This window comes from Pleurodeles waltl, chromosome 7, assembly GCF_031143425.1.
Source record: "Pleurodeles waltl isolate 20211129_DDA chromosome 7, aPleWal1.hap1.20221129, whole genome shotgun sequence".
NCBI lineage: Eukaryota > Metazoa > Chordata > Amphibia > Caudata > Salamandridae > Pleurodeles > Pleurodeles waltl.
In genome coordinates, this window is record NC_090446.1 from 402,920,971 (window position 1) to 402,942,661 (window position 21,691).

Here is a 21,691-nt window from a genome sequence, read left to right on the forward strand (position 1 = left end):
CACATTTCGGAATCATACCCCAATACTGTTGCCAGTAGGTTGTATGATCCAGTGCACTCTTGGGGCTCCTAAAAGGACACTCAGCATTATCTTCTGGGGTTTTCCACGCAGTCTTCGCTGCTGCCACCCCTCTGACAGGTTTCTGCTCTCCTGCTGCTTGACCAGCTCAGGCAGGGGAAGGCAGAACAAAGGATTTTCTGTGGGAAAGGATGTTAACACCCTCTCCCTTGGAAATAGGTGTTATATGACTTGGGAGGGGTAGTCTACCGAAACCACCGATATGCTTTGAAGGGCACATTTTGTGCCCTCCTTGCATAAACTGGGTTTCACCAGTCCAGGGACCCCTAGTCTCTGCTCTGGCTCGAAACTGGACAAAGGAAAGGGGAGTGACCACTCCCCCATCCATCACCACCCCAGGGGTGGTGCCCAGAGCTCCTCCAGGTGGCCACTTGATTCTGCCATCTTAAATCCAAGGGGAGCAGAGGTGTCTCGGAGCATCTGAGCAGCCAGGTCAGACAGGTGACATCACAGCCTCCCTCCTGATAGGTGGTCACCTTGCTTGGTGACTAATCCCCCTTCTAGAGATATTTAGGAACTCCCTTGCGGGTGGGTCCTCAGATTAGACGTGAAAGACTCCTACTGGCCAATGGAACCGCAACTGGACCCTTCAGGAACCAACAAAACTGCAACTCCAGCGAAGCCTTCACTTTGCTAAATTGTTTCTTCCAGCAACTGCAACATTTACCCAGCTGTGCATCCTCAGGGGTAAACAAGACTTGAGCCTGCACCAAGAAGCAAGAAGGAATCTCCCTTGGAGTGAAAGAGTCACTCCCCTGCATCTGCAGGCACCTACAGCAATGACGCCAGGCTGCGTGGATCTGCCATCCTCTGGAACTACATGGATCCTGCATCACAGGTAGTGGTCCCCTCGGTCCTCTGCCAGCTGTCCAGTTTAAGAGACAGTGAGCCCTTGCCTTAGAGCTCACTGCACTTAGTGATTAGGATCACTAGTCTCCTAGTTTGGTTAAGTTTGGGGTCTGGCATAGCCCTTTCCCCAAACTCTAAGGGAGGCTAGTTGCTTAGAGTAGACAAGTGCACCCACACCACTATAGCAAGATGTCTTTGGTGGAAAACACAAATCAGGTCCTAGACTCTCCAAATAAGAGCTGCACTTTTCAGGAGTTCAGGGAGATGTGTGCTTCCAGGAAGCTGAAGACAATGAGAAATCCCAACTAGAGTGTACTTCTGGGGTAGGTACTCCAGGCTGACCAGTAAAACTCAATGTAGGAAAGTACCCTCTTTCCTGGCATGGTTACCTCAATTCTCTGCCTGTTGTCAGTGTGTTTGACTGTGTTCACTGGGATCCTCTTAACCAGGCCTCTAGTGATAATGCTCCCTGCTTCTAACTTGGTAATTTGTACCATTTTCACCCCGCATTTGGCATAGTGGTGGCCTTATGTAAGTCCCTAGTATATGGTACCTAGGTACCGAGGGCAATGGGGTACCACGGGATCCCTATGGTCTGCAGCATATATTATGCCACCCATAGGGAGCCCATGCAAAGTGCTCTGCAGGCCTGCCATTCCAGCCTGCATGAAAAGGTGTATGCAGCCTTTTCACTACAGGTTACTGCAACAGATCATTGTAAGTCACCCCCAATGCAGGCCCTCCTAGCCCAGAGGGCAGTTTGCAAGTACCTGTGTGTGAGGACACCCCTGCACTAGCAGAGGTGCCTCCACAAACTCCAGTGCCATTTTCATGGACTTCGTGACTGCGGGGATGCCATCTTATGCGTGTTCTGGACACAGGTCAACCCATGTCCAGCTACATAATGGTAACTCTGAACCTAGGCATGTTTGGTATCAAACATGTTGGAATCATGCCCCAATACTGTTACCAGTATTGGAAGTATGAATCCATGCACTCTGGAGGCTCCTAATAGGACCCCCAGCATTGCTCCTACTAGTCTTCCAGGTTTTTCCAGGCAGCCCAGGCTGCTGCCGCGGCTCAGACAGGTTTCTGCTCTCCTGCTGCTTGAACAGCTCAAGCGCAGGAAAGCACAACAAAGGATTTCCTTTGGGAGTGGGAGGCAACACCCTCTCTTTGGAAATAGGTGTTACATGGCTTGGGAAGGGTAGCCTCCCCAAGCCACTGCTATGCTTTGAAGGGCACATTTGGTACCCTCCGTGCATAAACCAGTCTACACCAGTTCTGGGACCTCCAGTCCCTGCTCTGGCGTGAAACTGGACAATAGAAAGGGGAGTGACTACTACCCTGTCCTTCGTCACCCCAGGGGCGGTGTCCAGAGCTCCTCCAGAGGGTCTGTGGGTTCTGATAAGTTGAATCCAAGGTTGGCAGGGACCTCTGGGAGCATCTGAGTGACCAGGGAGATGTCAGAGCCCCTTCCTGATGGGTGCTCACCGGGCTAGGTGACCAATCCCCCTTTCAGGGCTATTTAGGGTCTCTCTCTTGGGTGGGTCCTTAGATTCGGCTTGCAAGATTCCAACAGGACTTTTCTGCAACCTTACTTCAAATTCTAGCCACTGGAACCACGACTGGACCCTCCAGGAACCGACAATCTGCATCCACGAAGAAGACTGTTCTTGCAGCATTGTTTCTATGGCTCCTTCCAGCTTCTGCGACATTTCCCCGGCTGTGCATTCTCTGATGGCGGCAAGTCTTCAGTCTGCACGAGAAGGAAGACTGAATCACCTTTGAAGTGAAAGTCACTCCCCTGCATCTGCAGGCACCTACTGCAATGACTGGCTGTGTGGATCTCCTCTCATCCTGAGCTGTGTGGATCTTGCATTACCGGTGGTGGTCTGGAGTAGTCCTCTTGGTCCTCTATGCCAGCTGTCTAGCTTTGGTGGAGGTAAGCCCTTGCCTTCCCACGCAGGATGGTACCCCGGTGCACTGCGTCCCTTGCAGCTGCGAAGGAAGGTTTGCATCTCCTCCAAGGGATCTTCAGGCTATGTGTAGTTCCAGCCCCCATCACTTCTTCCTGCGACGCACAGCCCTCTGCGTGGTTCTCCTGAGGCATGGGACCCTTCCCCAGCTGTGCTGTGTGGGCTCTTCTGCGACTCCTTTGTCCCCATCCTGTGGGACTCCTATGGGTGCTGCCTCTGCTCCTGTGGGACTCTGTGTCGCTGAGGGTCCCCTGCAACTCCCCCTCCTGGGCTTTGCTTGTCCCCCGATGCTCCACTTCCTGCCAACCACAACATTTGCCTTTGCCAAGACTTGTTGGTGAAATTCCTGCACCAGAACCCGACTGCAATTCTTCTTCCAGCGTGGGATGTCGTCTGCATCACTAAATCCAGGGCTGCAGTGCTGACCTTCACATCACCGTCGACCAACTCCTGCATCCACAGCTGGGTGGGTAGTAGCTCCTACTCCTCCTGGGCTCTTCTGTAACTTCTGGACTTGGTCCCCTTCTTCCACAGGTCTCTTCTCCAGGAATCCAATGCTGGTTTCTTGCAGTCTTGTCTGGGTGTTGCATTTTCTTCTTTTCCTTCCTTTTGGGTGGTTTGGGGAAATCCACTAATTTACTCCATTTCTCCTGGTCGCTAGGGCACTGTGGTACTTACCTTTGGGGTTTCCTAGTATCCCCCAGCTCCCCTCTACACACTCCACTTACCTAGGTGGGGGTCCTTGTGTTAGCATTCCATTTTTTTTTGTATTTGGTTTGGGCTCCCCCTAGAGTCACTATTGTCTAACTGCATTTGCACTGTTTTCTGTCACTTTCTATGCCTATTTCCGGTAACTGGTGTATTTGTTTAGGGTGTTACTTGCCTCCTGTTGGAGGGTTGCCTCACTAGTACTTTTTGGTATTGTCACTAAAATAAGGTACCTTTATTTTTGTAACACTGATGTGAGTAAGTGCTGTGTGAGTACAGTGGTATTGCAGGAGCGTTGCATGTATCCTTAATAAGCCTTGACTGCTCATCCACAGCTACCTCCAGAGAGACTGTCTTCTAGACACTGCCTGCACTAAACTAATAGGGGACACCTGGACCTGATATAAGGTGTAGGTACTTTAGGTACCCACCAGGCCAGCTTCCTACAATTAAGCAGCCGGGGGAGATAGAAGTAAAAACTGACCCTCCAATCCTAGACAGGGTGGATTTATGCTACACTGAGAATGGTCAGAAAACATCTGGGCATCATCACAGCCCTGTTAGGAGAATTATAGTTAGTGAAAAGGGGAGTCACTCAAGTAGTCCCACTTTTACTCCTAGGGGGTTGGTACAGAGGATCTCCTGGAGGAGGGATAGGTCCTCCTCATCTTTCAACACCTATGTCCCATCAGTGTTTGATGGGATCCACCACTCCAGCTCAGGGAAGGATATTCTAGATAGGGAACTCAGAAAGTTGAGGTTGGAGGAGGCCAAGCTCGGACAGCAGCAGCTGGTAGCTCTAGATAGGGAGGCCTTGGCATTGGAGAGGGAGAGACAGGATTTGGGGGTTAGATCCCCATGGTGGCAGCAACAGTAACTTTAGGGACACCAGGGTCAAAGACTCCTCCTATGACGCTAGGAACCTGAGTAAGACAGTCCCACCTTACAAGGTGGAAGATGACTTCCACAACTGGTTCACTGCCTTAGAGAGGGCCTGTAAAGTACAGAGGGTCCCTCAGAGACAATGGGCAGCAATCTTGTTGCTCTCCTCTGACAGAGGCAGATACGAACTCCTCACTGTCGGAGAAGATGCAGATGATTACCAAGCACTTAAGCATGCACTCTTGGATGGGTTTGGGCTGACCACAGAACAGTATAGAATTAAATTCAGGGAGACCTAAAAGGAAGCCTCCCAGGATTGGATAGATTTTGTGGTCTGCTCTGTTAAAGCTCGGGAAGCCTGGTTGCATGTAAGCAAAATGAGTGACTATCTGGGCTTACATAATCTAATTCTGAGAGACCACATTGTTAACAATTGCATTTCTGATCAGCTGCATCAGTACCTGGTGGACTCTGATCTGACCTCTCCCCAAGAACTGGGAAAGAAGGCAGACAAATGAGTCCACACCAAGGTGGGTAGGAAAGCTCCCACAGGGGGTGACTCAAGAAGAAGGATTCAGGGTAAGACTCAGGAAAAGGATGGGGACAAAAACAAAGGAAAAGTCTTCATCAGGCCCACAAAACTCATCTGCGGGTAGGTCTAAGTCCTCTTCCTCTGCCCACAAGAAACCTTCATTCTACATATGTAGACAAAAAGGCCATAGGGCAGGTGACATCACCTGTCCTAAAAAGAGCACCAAGCCTCCTACTACTACTACCACTTCAACCCCTAGTGCCCCCTAGCGGTAGCAATAATAATGGTAATAGTAGTCAGTCCAGAAGTGTAGCTGGGCTCACCTTGGGGACTGTAGTGGGCTCTGGGTTAGTCAGGGAGAACACTGAGGCTGTGCTGGTTCTGAAGGTGGCATTGACCTTGCCACCCTAGCTGCTTGTCCCCTTAGTACGTATAGGTACAGTCAGCATCCCTTCATAAATGGTGTTGAGGCTGAGGGCTACAGGGACCCAGGTGCCAGTGTCACCATAAGGACTGAAAAACTGGTGTCACCTGAGAAACACTACTTGGTCACACGTACAAAGTGACTGATAATCACAGCAACACTGTGTGTCACCCCATGGCAGTTGTTGACTTTAGGAGAAAGGGGGGGTGGCATTTACTGGCCCTAAAAAGGTTGCAGTGTTCTCTGATGTACCTGTGCAGTGTCTTCTATGTAATGACTTAGAGACTTCAGCTTGGGCTGAAGTGGAAAGTGGATTTGGAGGCCCATGCAGCAATGCTGGGCATATATTTGCCCTGACCAGAGCACAGCCCAAAAAGCAAAAGGAGCAGGGCGCCCTGGAGTCTGGAACAATGGCCCACGAGGCTCTTAAAAAGAGAGGCAGGCAGGTTAAAAAGTTACACCCTGCTCAAACATCCAGTGAGGATTCTACTCCTGAGTGAGAGGAATCCACTCATTAAGTAGGTGGAACCTTCGCCAGAGGAGCTTAAAGCTGATACAGCTGTGCTCTGAGGTGCAGGGGGGAAACCAGATAGAAACTCAGTTTGAAACAGCAATCCTGTCCCACAGTACCAAGTTTAAGGCAACAAGCTACAGCACAAAATGCAGGGGATGTCAGTGGTACCCATAGGGTCTACTGGGACAATAGCCTCCTTAATTCAGAAGCAGGGGACCCAAAACCTGGTGCCACCCGGAGAGTGGTCACACTTCTGAAATTTAGCAAGTTCCTGTTAACTTTGGCCCATGATATTTCCCTTGCAGGCCACTTCGGGCAAAGCCAGACTTGGAACAGGCTTGTCCCTTACCTTCCCTGGCCCCACATGTCTGAAGACACCAAGGAGTTATGTCGCTCCTGTGTGACCTGTCAAGCCAGTGGCAAGACAGGTGGCACTCCATAGGCCTCCTCAATTCCACTACCAGGGGTTGGGGTACCTTTCGAGAAGGTTGGGGTGGATATTGTTGGCCCACTGGACACTCCAACAGCCTCTGGAAACAGCTTCAAACTGGTGGTGGTGGACCATGCAACCAGGTATCCAGAGGCCATTCCTCTTAGGGCCAATACAGCCCCTGCAGTGGCCAAGGACCTCCTGGGAATCTTCTCCAGGGTGGGTTTTCCTAAAGAGGTGGTATCAGACAGAGATGCAAACTTCATGTCTGCTTACCTTAAAGCTATGTAGAAGGAGTGTGGTGTCACTTAAAAATTCACCACACCTTATCATCCACAAACAAATGGGCCATTGGCGTTGGATTATTGGGAACGACTCAGTCAACGATGCAGTGATAGCCCCATGTTGGAGCTATTGTGTTTCTAAGCGCTTTAGTTGGATTTAATCTTTCAAAATTTGTAACTTTACTTGTGTACATTGGGTTTTCGTCGTTTTGATCGTATTTTATTCAGATAAATATCTATTTTTCTAAACCTATGTGGTGTATTTTTGTGGTCTCTTCACTGTGTAACTGTATGAGTTAATACACAAATACTTAACACATTGCCTTCTAAGTTAAGCCTGCCTACTCTGGCACAAGCTACCAGAGAGTCACCACAGGATAATTTGGGTTGTGTTGTGACTTACCCTGACTAGGACTGTGGTCCCTACTTGGACAAGGGTACATACCTCTGCCAACTAGAGACCCCATTTCCAAATCTGATCTCTGGCGGAGTCCGGGCTTCACATCAGTCTTCTCGAGCTCAGGGTGATCAGGCTTGCATTGAAAGCATTCCTTCACTCTCTCAAAGGGTAAGTGGTACTGGTGTTAATGGAGAACACCACTGCCATGTGGTACTGCAACAAGGAGGCTCTATGTCTCTAGACATGGTTGGAACTTCCGGCCATATCCCTGGTTATTTAACATCTGCAGTGCTCTCTAAATGCCAGAGCAGACAAACTCAGCCGTCGATGTATGGTCTATCACGAATGGCATCTCCATCAGAAGGTGGCGCAAGGTCTCTCTCTCTCAACAGTGGGGAGAGCATTGATTACATCTGTTCCCCTCCGCAGAGAACGTGCAATGTCAGCAGTTATGTGCATTGGCGTTTCAAAGGTGGTAATCGTTCAGAGACGCTTTTTGTCTTGAGTGGAATTCAGGCCTCCTGTACACCTTTCCACCCATACCACACCTGCCCAAAGTAACTGTAAGGAAATGCCTTCCTTGGCATGATTACCCTTTTAACATTTTGCCTTTTGTTGATGCCAGTTATGATTGAAAGTGTGCTGGGACCCTGCTAACCAGGCCCCAGCACCAGTGTTCTTTTCCTAAACTGTACCTTTGTTCCCACAATTGGCACAGCCCTGGCATGCAGATAAATCCCTTTTAACTGGTACCCCTGGTAACAAGGGCCCTGTGGCCGGGGAAAGTCTCTAAGGGCTGCAGCATGTATTATGCCACCCTGGGGACCCCTCACTCGTGCACATGTACACTGCCTCACAGCTTGTGTGTGCTGGTGGGGAGAAAATGACTAAGTCGACATGGCACTCCCCTCAGAGTTCCATGCCCTTAGCCCACTGCCTGTGGCATAGGTAGGTCACCCCTCTAGCAGGCCTTACTGCCCTAAGACAGGGAGCACTATACCACAGGAGAGGGCATAGTTGCATGAGCACTATGCCCCTACAGTGTCTAAGCAAAACCTCAGTCATTGTAAGTGCAGGGTAGCCATAAAGAGTATATGGTCTGGGAGTCTGTCAGTTACGAACTCCACAGTTCCAGAATCGCTACTCTGAAATCTGGGAAGTTTGGTATCAAACTTCTCAGCATAATAAATGCACACTGATGCCAGTGTGGAATTTATTGTAAAATACACTCACAGGGCATCTTAGAGATGCCCCCTGAATACCAATCCGACTTCTAGTGTTAGGCTGACCAGTTTCTGTCAGCCTGCCACAACCAGACTAGTTTCTGGCCACATGGTGTGAGTGCCTTTGTCACTCTGTGGCCAGGAACAAAGCCTGCACTGGGTAGAGGTGCTTCTCACCTCCCCTTGCAGGAACTGTAACACCTGGCTGTGAGCCTCAAAGGCTCCTGCCTGTTTTTACAGCACCCCAGGACATCTCAGCTAGTGGAGATGCCCGCCCCTCCGGACACAGCCCCCACTTGTGACGGCAAATCCAGAGGAGATAATGAGAAAAACAGGGGGGAGTCACCTACCAGTCAGGACAGCCCCTAAGGTGCCCTGAGCTGAGGTGACCTTTAGAAATCCTCGATCTTGTTTTTGGAGGATTCCCCCAATAGGATTAGGGATGTGCCCCCCCTTCCCTCAGGTAGGAGGCACAAAAGAGGGTGTAGCCACCCTCAAGGACAGTAGCAATTGGCTACTGCCCCCCAGACCTAAAAACACCCCTAAAGTTAGTATTTAGGGATGACCCTGAACCCAGGAAATCAGATTCCTGCAACCTGAACAAAGGAGGACTGCTGACCTGAAAGCCCCGCAGAGACGACGGAGACACTAACTGACTTGGCCCCCTACCTACCGGCCTGTGTCCTGACTCAAGGAACCTGTACAGCGACGCATCCAACAGGACCAGCGACCTCTGAGGACTCAGAGCACTGCCCTGCACCTAAAGGACCAAGAAACTCCTGAGAACAGCTGCACTGTTCAGAAACTGCAACAACTTTGCAACTTTAAAGCAACTTTTAAAGAGACTCCACTTCCCGCCAGAAGCGTGAGTCTTCACACTCTTCACCCGACGCCCCCGGCTCGAGTTTGGAGAAACCAACACCGCAGAGAGGACTCCCAGGTGACTCCAACGACGTGGACACTCTGAGTCGACCTCGCTGCACCCCCACAGCGATGCCTGCTGAGAAGATCCAGACGCTCCCCCTGACTGCGACTGCCTGGTAACATAGGAACCAGATGCCTAGACCAAGCACTGCACCCACAGCCCTCAGGACCGAGAGGAACCACCTACCAGTGCAGGAGTGACCAGCAGGCGGCCCTCATCCTAGCCCAGTTGGTGGCTGGACTGAGAAGCCCCTCTGTGCCCTGCCTGCATCGCCTAAGTGACCCCTGGGTCCCTCCATTGCTTTCTATATCAAACCCGATGCTTACTTTGCCTACTGCACCCGGCCACCCCTATGCGGCTGAGGGTGTGTTTTGTGGGGTTGTGTCCCCCCACGTGCTCTTCAAAACCCCCCTTAGTCTGCTCCCCAAGGACGCAGGTACTTACCTGTAAGCAGACTAGGACCAGAGCACCTCTGTTCTTTATAGGCGCCTGTGTGTTTTGGGCCCTCCTTTGACCTCTGCACCTGAGCTGCCCTGTGTTGCTGTTGCTTGTGGTGTGGCTTTGGGGTTGCCTTGAACCCCCAACAGTGGGTAGCCTATGCACAGGAGTCTGACTGTGTAAGTGCTTTACTTACCTGAAAAACCTAACCAAACTTACCTCCCCCAGGAACTGTTAATTTTTGCAGTGTCCACTTTTAAATAACTTATTGTCATTTTAACCAAAACTTTGTGTACTACTGTTTTAAATCAAAGTTCTATACTTATCTTGAATCTTGTGGTTCTAAAATAAAGAAAATATATTTTTCTATATAAAAACTATTGGCCTGGAGTTAAGTATTTGAGTGTGTGTTTCTCATTTATTGCCTGTATGTGTACAACAAATGCTTACCACTACCCTCTGATAAGCCTACTGCTCGACCACACTACCACAAAATAGAGCATTAGTATTATCTAATGTTGCCACTATCAACCTCTGAGGGGAAGCCTTGGACTTTGTGTACACTTTCTTTCACTTTGAGATAGTATATACAGAGCCACCTTCCTACAGTTACCAAGAAGATCAAGATCGACTGAGCCCAGGTAATCATGATGGACTCAGCGTGGAGAGTCTGCTGAAGCATGTTCATCGATCCTCTGATTAGAATGCCCATTTCGGGAGGATCTGTCTCAGCAACAGGGGAGGGTTCTGCAGCCAAACCTTTCCACTCTCCTCCTCCTTGTATGGAGATTGAGTGGTGGCAATTGACAGCCTTTGACCTTCCTCCTGAAGTCTGTAACGTAGTCTTGGCAGCCGGGGTCCCTCCACAAAAAAAGTATTCGTCTGTCATTGGAAGAGATTTGTGCTGTGGTGCCCAGAAAAGTCTGTTGACCCACTTTCTGCCCCTCTCTCTCAAAGGTCCTGTTGTTCATCCTTTCCCTTGCCCAGCAAGGTTCTGCTCTGGGCACTCTTAAGGGAGATTTGTCTGCCATTACTGTTTTTTATGGTTGCCTAATCAACCTTCCTTGTTTAAGTCTGCTATTGTACGTAGGTTCCTCAAAGGTCTTAACATCTTTTTCCTGCATTCCCATTCATTATGCCCAAATGTGATCCGAATTTGATTTTAACTTTTCTGTTGTGCGCTCCTTTCAAGCATCTCCACAATTGTCATCTCAGGCTTCTCACCTTCAAAACAGCCTTCCTGTGTCAGTTACTTCTGCCCACAGAATGAGTGAGCAGCTGGCATTGTCATCTAAACCGTCCTACTTCTCTAGCTAGCCTGACAAAGTGGTGCTTCACTCTAGGGCCTCTTTTCTGCCAAAAGTGGTCAAGCTCTTTCATGTAGGCCAATCCATCACCCGGCCTACTTTTTACATACCATCACATCCTTCTAAGGACCTTCTGGACCCAAAAAGAACATTGGCAATTTACCTTGATTGTACAGAAGAGTTCTGGGTGGATGACCAACTGTTTGTAGGGTATGTGGGTGCAAAGAAAGGTTGGGCAATGCAGAAGCGAGCCATCTCTAGATGAGTCGTACTCGGCATTAAGATCTGCTATGCACTGGCCAAAAAGCAACCCTTGAGGGTTTTGCACACTCATTCTACCCAAGATAAAGCTACGACCACTGCAATAGCATACAGAGTTCCATTCCTGGGCATCTGTCAAGCATCCATGTGGGCATCTATGCACACGTTAACCAAACACTACTGCCTGGACAGCCTGGTCCATAGGGATGGACATTTTGCCATATCAGTCCTGGGGGATGTTCTGGTATGAACTTGGTTCGCAGATCAACCTCCGGGGATGGTTTTGCTTAAGTATCTATTCAAAGGTAAGGAATCTGCAGCTAGAAGTCGCTATCAGATGGACAAATTACTTCCCTTAGGTAACGCCTTATCTGGTAGAGACTTATCTAGATGCAGATTCCAACCCACCCATCCTCCCTGCTCTGCAGACTGAGCAGACTGAGACTCTAGGAGCAGGGACTCCCCTTTCAGGGCCTTAGTTTTGACACACCATTAGTCAGTGTTTTTCATGGCTCTGTGCTTCCAGCGTAGAAAGTCGTGAATAGAAACTGATGTCAGCACCCCCATATATAAGACCCGCGATGTCCTATCTAGTGCAAACGACGACAGACTTGGAGCCGACCTATGCAACCTACTGGCATGCAAGGATGCTGCTTATGAAAATCTTCCAATAGGTCCATCTGCTAGTTTTCTTTGCCTCCATGTCTATTTTCTTTTTCTCCTCCCCATCATTTCTTCGTGGTGAGGTTTCATTTAGTAGGCCTCAAGAGATCTCTTTGCTTTAATGGTCAGAGATTATGTCGTTGTAAAGGGCATTGAAACAAGTTTAAAAAGCCGCTTTTGTACTGAAGGGATTTGTTGTGCTTTAGGCCATCCGTCAGGCCACAACAAGGATTTCAGTTCTCATGTGCCAAGCAGTGCTTCTTCCATAGGGTGACAGAAGGACAAATTATTTTGGGGGAACCTGGAACATTTTCTAGGTTAGACTTAGTCTTCTTGGTTCTTCTCTCTCTTTTCTAGGCAAATTGTAACTGTTTTTGAGGTATTTAAAAAGACAATTGTCAGAATATCTAGATATGTTATCAGCCTGGTAACAATCTTACTGCTAAACACATTCTTCCTCCCACAGATTCATAATTTTTCTTCCACTTATCTAAGCATTAGCACTTGAAATCAAATCTTAACATAATTGTTCCCAGTTCCACTATTCTTAAGGCACATCAAAACTGAGTTTAGAAGACGTGTGTGTGTGCGTGCGTGCGTCTGTCTGTCTGTCTGTCTGTCTAGCTATAAAGATATTTCAAAAGATGTGCAAAACGAAGGATAAATAATGTATCCATTAAAAAGACAGCTACAGCAGTCAAGTACTTTTCTCTTCATGCAGGTTACCAATATTTCTTTTTTGATTTTGGTATAATAATTCTCTTTGTTTTCTTTTGTTAATAGAAACAAAGATCATCCAGATCTGAAACTTTGGTGCCTACCTTGGAAACAGCTTACAGTGGATAACAAATGTCATGCAAGACGTTTTCATCCTGATATTTGTGGCAAGGAAGATTCCACAAATTATAGGACTTTCAATGGGGCAGTTGAGAGGCCCTCAGTTCCTTCTGTGGAGGAATCTTATATTACCAGTGAACACTGTTACCAAAAACCTCGGGCCTATTACCCTGCAATAGAGCAAAGACTAGTTGTAGAAACAAGAGGCTCAGCTATGGATGATGGGGTAAACCGAGTAAGGGAGAATGGGGACGATGCAATAGCTCTAATGTTGGGATGGGAGCTGGACAGAGACAAAAACATGATGGAAAGAGACTCGAAGCATAATTACTGTAAGGTAAGTGTAATAAGGCCCCTTTTAATCTGTGCAAGCTACGTAGCACTTCTGTGATCAAAATATTTCTTTGAAACAGTTTGGGCTTTTTGTTGAATTATTTATTTAGAAATTGAAACACTGGACTATCCAACAACTAAAGATGCTTCTGTTCTCACCCCAAGCACTGTGGGACGTCATTATTTACATATAATGTTGTGTGATAGATTCTTTGATATGCTATACTATTTATCAGACATTAGGTTTGTATTCATACAGAACAGCAAACACAGGACGTATGTTGCTTAGCCTGTTTATGTGGAAGAAGATTTGCGTGTGGACATTTAAAAATGATATGCCATGAAAAATCAGTGGGGGAATTGTACTAATGTTTGAATCTGTTTCACATTGTTTTTCTTCCACATACATTAAAAAGGTAAAGTTGCACATTTTCAACAGAGACCTATACTTATTTAAAGCTGCCCTGCTAAGTGTCCTTCAAATCTGTGATCCTCTGGCCAAAGCGCAGTTCAGGGTCAAGATTTATTGAACCTGGATTGTTCCAGGATTTTTTTTCTGATTGCAGCTTATTTGTTTCTAGGTAAGTGCTGACTATTTCTAATTGTTCAGTGATTGAGGTGCAGGCTAAGACACCTTATCTGCTGGCACAAAGAGATGAGGTGACTCATGAATGCAGATCTGTGGACAACGATGACCTCCAGATCAACACCAGTACAGGATAACAAATCTCTCCCTGTCTTCCTGATCACTCCAGCACGCAAAGCAGGGTTGATAAAGAAATGCTAATTCTTCCCTTTCACTTTCATCTGTTAATATGTGCATGGGAAGCCAGCCTACTAAGAAGTCATGTTAGGGCACTTTCATGAAAGTATCTGGGATTAGTGTACAATGAATGTGTTCCAGCAGCACCGAAAGTCTAAGTGAGGGGATCGAGTTGCACTCCCATGTTTTAATGAAGGAATATAAAGTGACGTGAACAAAGGCAGTACAGGTTTAAAAGGGGCATCAGCATGTCTTAGATTACGTTTCTAACTTGTTTAAATATGTTTTACTTGTGTGTCTTTTTTTTTTTTTCTTTCAAACTTCTTACAAGCATTGGCAAAGCCCAGTGGGTCCGACCTTGACTGCCTGCACACTATCTTCGCTGTTGTACACTGTTAATTCCAAGACCATTCACAGTAATTGAAAGCACAAATACATTTCTCCCACCTATAATGTAATATGTTATTTACAGTGCTCAGAACCTGCAACAGTACAGCATGTAGCACCACATCAAGCAGTAACTCTTGTTATGCTTTATACAGAGTAACATTTTGTAATCAAAACAACAACAGCAGAAAATTGCCTTATTTCTACCTCTTTGTTAATAGGAAAGCATACAGACTTTTTGCAGTGTTGAAAGATACATGCTATCTCTCAGTTTCTAATATTTGCCAGGCACCAGTTAAGTTTATACATACAAATGTTGTTAAACAATAGCCTTTCAAACCTCTTAAAAGCAACAAATTGGAAAGAAAAATATCAATATTAAACTGCTTAGCGGTACAACATTGTCAGACTTAGCTACATTATTTTTCCAAAGATGCACACTGCACACAACTGCTTCCAGAAACAGCTTGCAGAAAAATTCATTGTCTGATAGACTTCTAGTTGCAGATTCCCTTACCTTAGAATTTCCCCAGGAGTCAGACTGGATCCGGAGACTTTTCTTCGAGCAGTACCCTTCCACGTCATTAGGTGGCGTCGTCAACTCCGCGGGCATCGTGGTTACCGTGATGACGTCTGGAGTCGTGTATAGACGGCGCCTCAGCGCAGTGACGTCAGTTATTTTCCTTCTGCGCAACGCGCTGATCCGGAGGGAGCTGCCCTGGTCAGTTTTTCACCGTTTTGTCAAAGTCTTTTGGTGACACTTTGGTGTCTGAGATGTCCCCCGAGGACCGGCTGCAAACCGTGTGAGACCTGATGTCGGTGAAGGATCCGCACCAGGTCTGTCTGTGGTGCCTGGAGCGCGGTCACGATCTGAAGTCGTGCACCGAGTGTAGGGCCATGCACCCTTAGGCCTTGAGGGAGCGCTCCCTCAAACTAATGGCAGCCCGGCACTCGACTCTGCACCGCTCTCGGTTCCGTTCAAGGGGAAGGTCTCGGGACCGTTCGCAGTCTCACTACCACTCATCCCCCTCGAAATCTTCGGGTCCCTCCGATAAAAAGAAAAAATCGAAGTCCAGACATCCTTCGACTTCACCCTGTCGCTCGGCAAACACGACGCAGGAGGAGTGTCAACGCTCTAGGCCTCAGAGCCTACTACAGGGCCCACTCCGCGTCTCCCCAATTTTCCGGGAGCCAGAGCGACCCCAGCCCAATTAAAAGAATTTTACAAGGCATTGCACCTCATTTTTTAGCAGTCCTACCCCCCTCCGGTGCCTTCGGGCGCTGGGGGCTCAGGTGGGGGTCCTTCGGGCTCTGGGCCTGTGGCTACGGCCTCCGAGGGCCCCTCCAGATCCGTTATCATATCTATGCCGATGCCAGTCACACCATCGAGACCTTCCCCGGCATTGGTTCATCCATCGAAGTACCCAAAGTCTGTTGTGCCCTCTATCGACATCAACCCAGTCCTCATTCCAGATGACTCGGAGTCGGAACGGCGTTGACTGCCGCTGCCTCCTTCTTTGATGGGTCCTACTCACCCCAAGTCGTTTTCTGACCCTATTTCTTGTGGGTCTGAATTTGGGGAACGATTAGAGGGGTACCTGGACCCTTATGAATACCAGAACAAAGCCAACATAGACTGGGTACAGGAATTGGGCGACGCCAGTGGTCTGGATACCTCCCCAGACACTGGAATGCTTGCTCCTCCTGCAGTGGCTACGGCAGAGGGAGACATTTATTCTGTGGTGGTCATTAGGGCAGCTGAAGTTCTCGGATTCGAGCTGCCTGCTTTAGAGGTCAGATTCAACGTCCTGATTGAGATGCTTCAACCAGGGGCTTTCCTTATCTGAGCCCCATCTTCCCTTTAATGAGGCCCTTACCAATATCCTACTGGGTGCTTGGTCCAGAACCAGCACAGGGGCTCCTGTGGTCAGGACAATCGTTTGCCGCCATCGGCCCTCGTCAAATGACCCTAAATTCCTGTCCCAACACCCCACGCCTGAGAGCCTACTTATACAGCCATCCTCCTCTTCTGGCGCATTCCCTTCCGCACCCCCGGACTGGGAATCAAAAAGACTGGGCCAACTTGGGAAGATGTTTTCTTTCTCCAGTCTGACATTGCGGTTCTGTGAACACCGCATACCTTTTGGGCTGCTATACCCACTCTCAAGCAGTTGCTGATGAGAGAGACGTGGCAAAGTTCACAATCAAATGTGGGCTGGACACAACTGACGCTCTAGGTGGATCGGTTGCATCAACCGTGGCCTTGAGGCGCCACATCTGGTTTCTCTGGGGATGTCCAACAGACCCTCATGGGCATGCTCTTTGATGGCACCCATCTTTTTGGAAACAAGGCAGACTCGGCGCTTGAGAGGTTCAAGGACGCCCGGGCTACGGCTTGGTCCTTCGACCGCTCAGTTGCCCCTCACCCACAGCTGTCACCCTTTCACCCCTTTCGTCCTCACTTAGCCTCTGCGTGGCTGTGGATGCGGAATCCCATGGGCTCATGGGACAGGGAACCAGAGTTCTGCCCAGTCCACCCCTGCCTCCACTGTAGCGTCCAAACCTTTCTAGTCCAGTCCCCCATTCCTCACCAGTTAAAGGCAGAATTCTCATTCACCTGCCCCACTAGGAATCCATCGCTACGGAAAGGTGGGTTTTGCAGATCGTCTGAAGGGTCTACTCCCTCCCCTTTGAGACATTACCTCCCACCATGCCTCCATCATATAGCCAGTTATTGGAGGATCATTTGGCACTTCTCAGAGAGGAACTCGCAGCTCTCTTGGCCAAGGGATCCATAAAGAGGGCGCCCTGCGCCAGAAGTAGGCTGTGGTTGTTATTCCCGCTACTTTCTGGTGCCCAAAAAAGACAAGGACCTATGTCCTATTCTTGACCTTCGGACCCTCAATATCTTTCTCAAGAAGGAGACGTTCAAGATGCTCACCCTGGTTCAAATACTGTCTACCTTGGACCCAGGAGACTGGATGGTAACATTGGACTTGCATGATGCTTATTTTCACATTCCTGTCTTGCACGCTCACAGACGTGACCTATGATTTGTGGTTAGGGCACGAGCACTTTCAGTTTACCGTGATTCCCTTTGGACTTACCAGCACCCCTCGGGTGTTCACAAAAGTGTTGGCGGTGGTCGCAGCTCATCTGCGCAGGTTAGGAGTTTGTCTTCCCCTAGCTCATCAACTGGCTGTTGAAAGCAGACACGCTCCAGAAAGTAGTCTTCCACATCCAGACTACGGTGAACCTTTTGCACACACTGGGGTTCATTATAAACATATTGAAGTCACACCTGACCCCCTCTCAGGAGCTCCCTTTCATCCGAGCTGTTCTGGATACGGGGGAACTTTCAGGCCTATCCTCCTGAACAGCGAGTCTGGGATATTCAGGCTATGATTCTGATATTTCAGCCTCTATCCTGGGTTTCTGTGAGAATGACTCTGAAGCTGCTGGGCCTCATGGCTTCCTGCTAGTGACACATGCCAGGTGGCATATGCGGGCTCTGCAGTGGGAACTGAAGTTTCAGTGGGTGCAGCACCAGGGGAATCTCTCCGACATGGTCCAGATCTTGGAGGGGACTGCGAACGATCTGCATTGATGGCCTTCAAATCAGGATGGGGTGTATGGCAGATCCCTCTCCCTTCCCCAACCAGAAATTACAGTAGTGACAGATGCGTCACTCCTGGGATGGGGCGGCCACATGGGAGAGGCAGAGATCAGAGGCTTCTGGTCTCCGGTGAAGTCCAGGCTTCACATCACCCTTCTGGAGCTCAGGGCGATCAGGCTAGCATTGAAAGCATTTCTTCCCTCATTCAAAGGGAAAGCAGTGCAGGTGTTCAGGGACAACATCACCGCAATGTGTTACTGCAACAAACAAGGCAGTGTGGGGTCCTGGATTCTTTGTCAAGTGTCTCTGGACATGGCAGACACATCAGGGCATCACTCTGATGGTTCAACATCTGGCGGGCTCTGAACGCCAGAGCAGACTAACTTAGCCATCTATGCTTAGCCGATCACGAATAGCATCTCCATCCGGAGATTACGCAAGGTCTCTTTTAGCAGTGGGGAGAACATTGGTTAGATCTGTTCGCCTCTGCAGAGAACGTGCAATGTCAGCTATTCTGTGTGTTTGAGTTTCCAAGGCGTCACTCGCCCAGCTAAGCTTTTCGTCTCAAGTGGAATTCTGGACTCATTTATGCCTTCCTGCCTATACCACTTCTGTCCAGAGTTCTGAAGGAGATTAAGAACAACCGGTCCCAAGTAATCCTGGTGGCTCCGGCTGGGCACGAAGAGTATGGTATCCAGAGTTACTGAGCATGGCCATTGATCCTTCGATCAGACTGCCCCTTCGGGAGGATCTTTCTGTTGCAGCAGCAGGGGAGAGTTCTTCACCCAAACCTGTCCAGTCTAAGCCTTCATGCGTGGAGCTTGAGCGGTGGCAGTTGATGGCTTTCGACCTTTCGCCCAAAGTATGTGATGTTATTTTGGCAGCCAGGCATCCCTCCACCAAAACTGTATATGCCTGTCGTTGGCAGAAATTTGTGGTGTGGTGTTCTGGCAGAGCTGTTGATCCCCTTTCTGCCCCACTTTGAGTTGTTCATTCTTTCTTTGGCCCAGCATGGCTCTGCTCTGGGCACACTTAAGGGCTATTTGTCTGCTATTTAAGCCTTCCTTAGGTTTCCTAATCAACCTTCTCTCTTTAAATCTCCTATTGTGAGTAGATTCCTGAAAGGTCTCACCCATTTATTTCTTCCCACTCCGTTCACTATACCGCAGTGGGATCTCAATCTGGTTCTTACTTTCTTAAGGTGCACTCCCTTCGAGCCATTACACAGTTGTCCTTTATGGCTCCTTACTCTTAAAACTGTGTTTCTTGTGGCCATCAGGTCTGCTCGCAGAGTGAGTGAGCTCCAAGCACTTTCCTCAAAACCTCTTTTCTTAGCGGTGCACCCTGACAAGGTGGTGTTACGCACTAAGGCCTCCTTCCTTCCTAAGGTGGTTACACCTTTTCATGTAGGCCAGTCCATCACCCTGCCTACTTTTTACGCACCTCTACATCCTTCGCATGAAGAGGAGAAACTTCACCACCTGGATCCAAAAAGAGTGTTGGTGTTCTACCTCGACCATACTAAAATTTTGCAGTGGACGATCAACTCTTTGTTGGATATGTAGGTGCGAAGAAAGGGAAGCCGTTGGGTACTACTTTGTATCAAAATGTGCTACGCTTTGGCAAAGAAACAACCCCCTGAGGGCTTGTGGGCTCATTCCACCAGAGCTACTGCTGTGACTACACGCGGAGTTTCTGTTCTGGATATCTGTCAGGCAGCAACGTGGACATCCCTGCACACGTTCACTAAGCACTACTACCTGGACAGTCGGGTCCGCAGGGGCGACTACTTTGGTAGTTCGGTCCTGCAAGACTTCCTTGTGTGATCTTTGTTCCCAGCCCACCACCGCGGATGGCATTGCTGGGGTATCTCTTCTAAGGTAAGGAGTCTGCAACTAGAAGTCTCTATAAGATGAACAAGTTAATTACCTTCAGTAACAAATTATCTGGTAGAGACATATTTTAGTTGCAGATTCCTTACCGACCCACCCTTCCTCCCCGCTTGCGAACTGATTTTTAGGAACAGGGATTATCCTCTTTCAGGGCCTTAGTTCTGGCGTATCATTTTTAGTGTTCTACATAGCTCTGCACTTTGGCATGGAAAGTCGTGAAAAAAAACTGGCGTCACTGCTCTGAGGCTGCATCTATGTACGACTCCTGATGTAATCACGGCAACCATGACGCCCCCAGAGTCGACCAACGCCACCTGACACGCAAGGGTACTGCTCGAATAAGTCTCCGGATCCAGTCTGACACCTGGGGAAATTCTAAAGGAATCTGCAAGTAGAATGTCTCTAACAGATAATTCATTACAGAAGGTAAGTAACTTGTTCTTCAGGTTTGCCTTAAACGACAAACCACAATTGTCCACTGCTACTGAGGTATTCACCCACACTTACTGTAGTAGGCTGGCATGGTGTGTGGTGAGTACCTATTGTCGGAAGTTGGCTCTGTATATGCTATCTCAAAGTAAGAGATAGTGTGCACAGAGTCCAAGGGTTCCCCTTAGAGGTAAGATAGTTGCAAAATTAGATAATTCTACTGCTCTATTTTGTGGTAGTGTGGTGGAGCAGTAGGATTATCAGAGGGTAATGTTAAGCATTTGTTGTACACACACAGGCAATAAATGAGGAACACAGACTCAAAGACTTAACTCCAGGCCAATAGTTTTTATTTAGAAAAATATATTTTCTTAATTTATTTTTAGAACCACAAGTTCAAGATTTGAAGTAAATACATAAAATGCAAGGTACGCCACACAGGTAAGTTGGGAACTTTGAATTAGAGCAGTAGCATACACAGTTTTAGTTAAAATGGCAATAAGCTATTTTAAAAGTGGACACAGTGCAAAAATCAACAGTTCGTGGGGGAGGTAAGTAATGGTTAGTTTGTCAGGTAAGTAAGACACATACAAGTCTCAGTTCCTGGGCATAGGCAGCCCACCGTTGGGGGTTCAAGGCAACCCCAGAGTTACCACACCAGCAGCACAGGGTCGGTCAGGTGCAGAGGTCAAAGAGGAGCCCAAAACACATAGGTGCCTATGAAGAACCAGGGGTGCTCCGGTTCCAGTCTGCCAGCAGGTAAGTACCCGTGTCCTTGGAGAGCAAATCAGGGGGGCTTTGTAGAGCAAAGGGGGAACAACTAGGCGCACAAAACACACCCACAGGGGCAGCCGGGTGCAATGTGCAAAGCAGGTGTCGGGTTTTGTATAGGAAACAATTGCAGTTTTCTTCAAGTCAGGAGACAGGCCGGTAGGGCTGGGGCCAAAGCAGTTGTCGTCTCTGCACGGCTTTCAGGTCAGCAGTCCTTCTTCTTGGTTCAGGTTGCATGAATCTTGTTTGCTGGGTTCTGGGGTGCACCTAAATACTAAATTTAGGGGTGTGTTTAGGTCTGGGGGGGCAGTAGCCAATGGCTGCTGTCCTGGAGGGTGGCTACACCCTGTTTGTGCCTCCTCCCGGAGGGGAGGGGGGCACATCTCTAATCCTATTGGAGGAATCCTCCAAAACTAAGATGGAGGATTTCTAAAGGCAGGGGTCACCTCTGCTCAGGGCACCTTCGGGGCTGTCCTGACTGGTGGGTGACTTCTCCTTGTTTGTCGCATTCTCCTCCAGCCTTGCCGCCAAAAGTGGGGGCAGTGGCCGGAGGGGCAGGCATCTACACTAGCTGGGATTCCCTGGGGCGCTGTAACAAAAGAGGTGAGCCTTGAGTCGCAAGTGGTATTCAGGGGGCATCTCTAAGATGCCCTCTGTGTGCATTTTACAATAAATTCCACCCTGGAATCAGTGTGCATTTATTGTGCTGAGAAGTTTGATACCAAACTTCCCAGATTTCAGTGTAGCCATTATGGAACTGTGGAGT

General features: G+C 48.6%; 1 protein-coding gene across 7 annotated transcripts in view; it reads left to right on the forward strand.

Annotated features, from left to right (window-relative positions):
* Positions 1-21,691, forward strand: part of PHF20 (PHD finger protein 20) — a 1,394,195-nt gene that overhangs the window by 1,285,630 nt on the left and 86,874 nt on the right. For all 7 annotated transcript variants that reach the window (XM_069243878.1, XM_069243882.1, XM_069243883.1 and 4 more), the window contains one exon: positions 12,681-13,071. In XM_069243878.1, the coding sequence (XP_069099979.1) occupies positions 12,681-13,071 (391 nt within the window). The remainder of the gene's footprint in view (positions 1-12,680; positions 13,072-21,691) is intronic.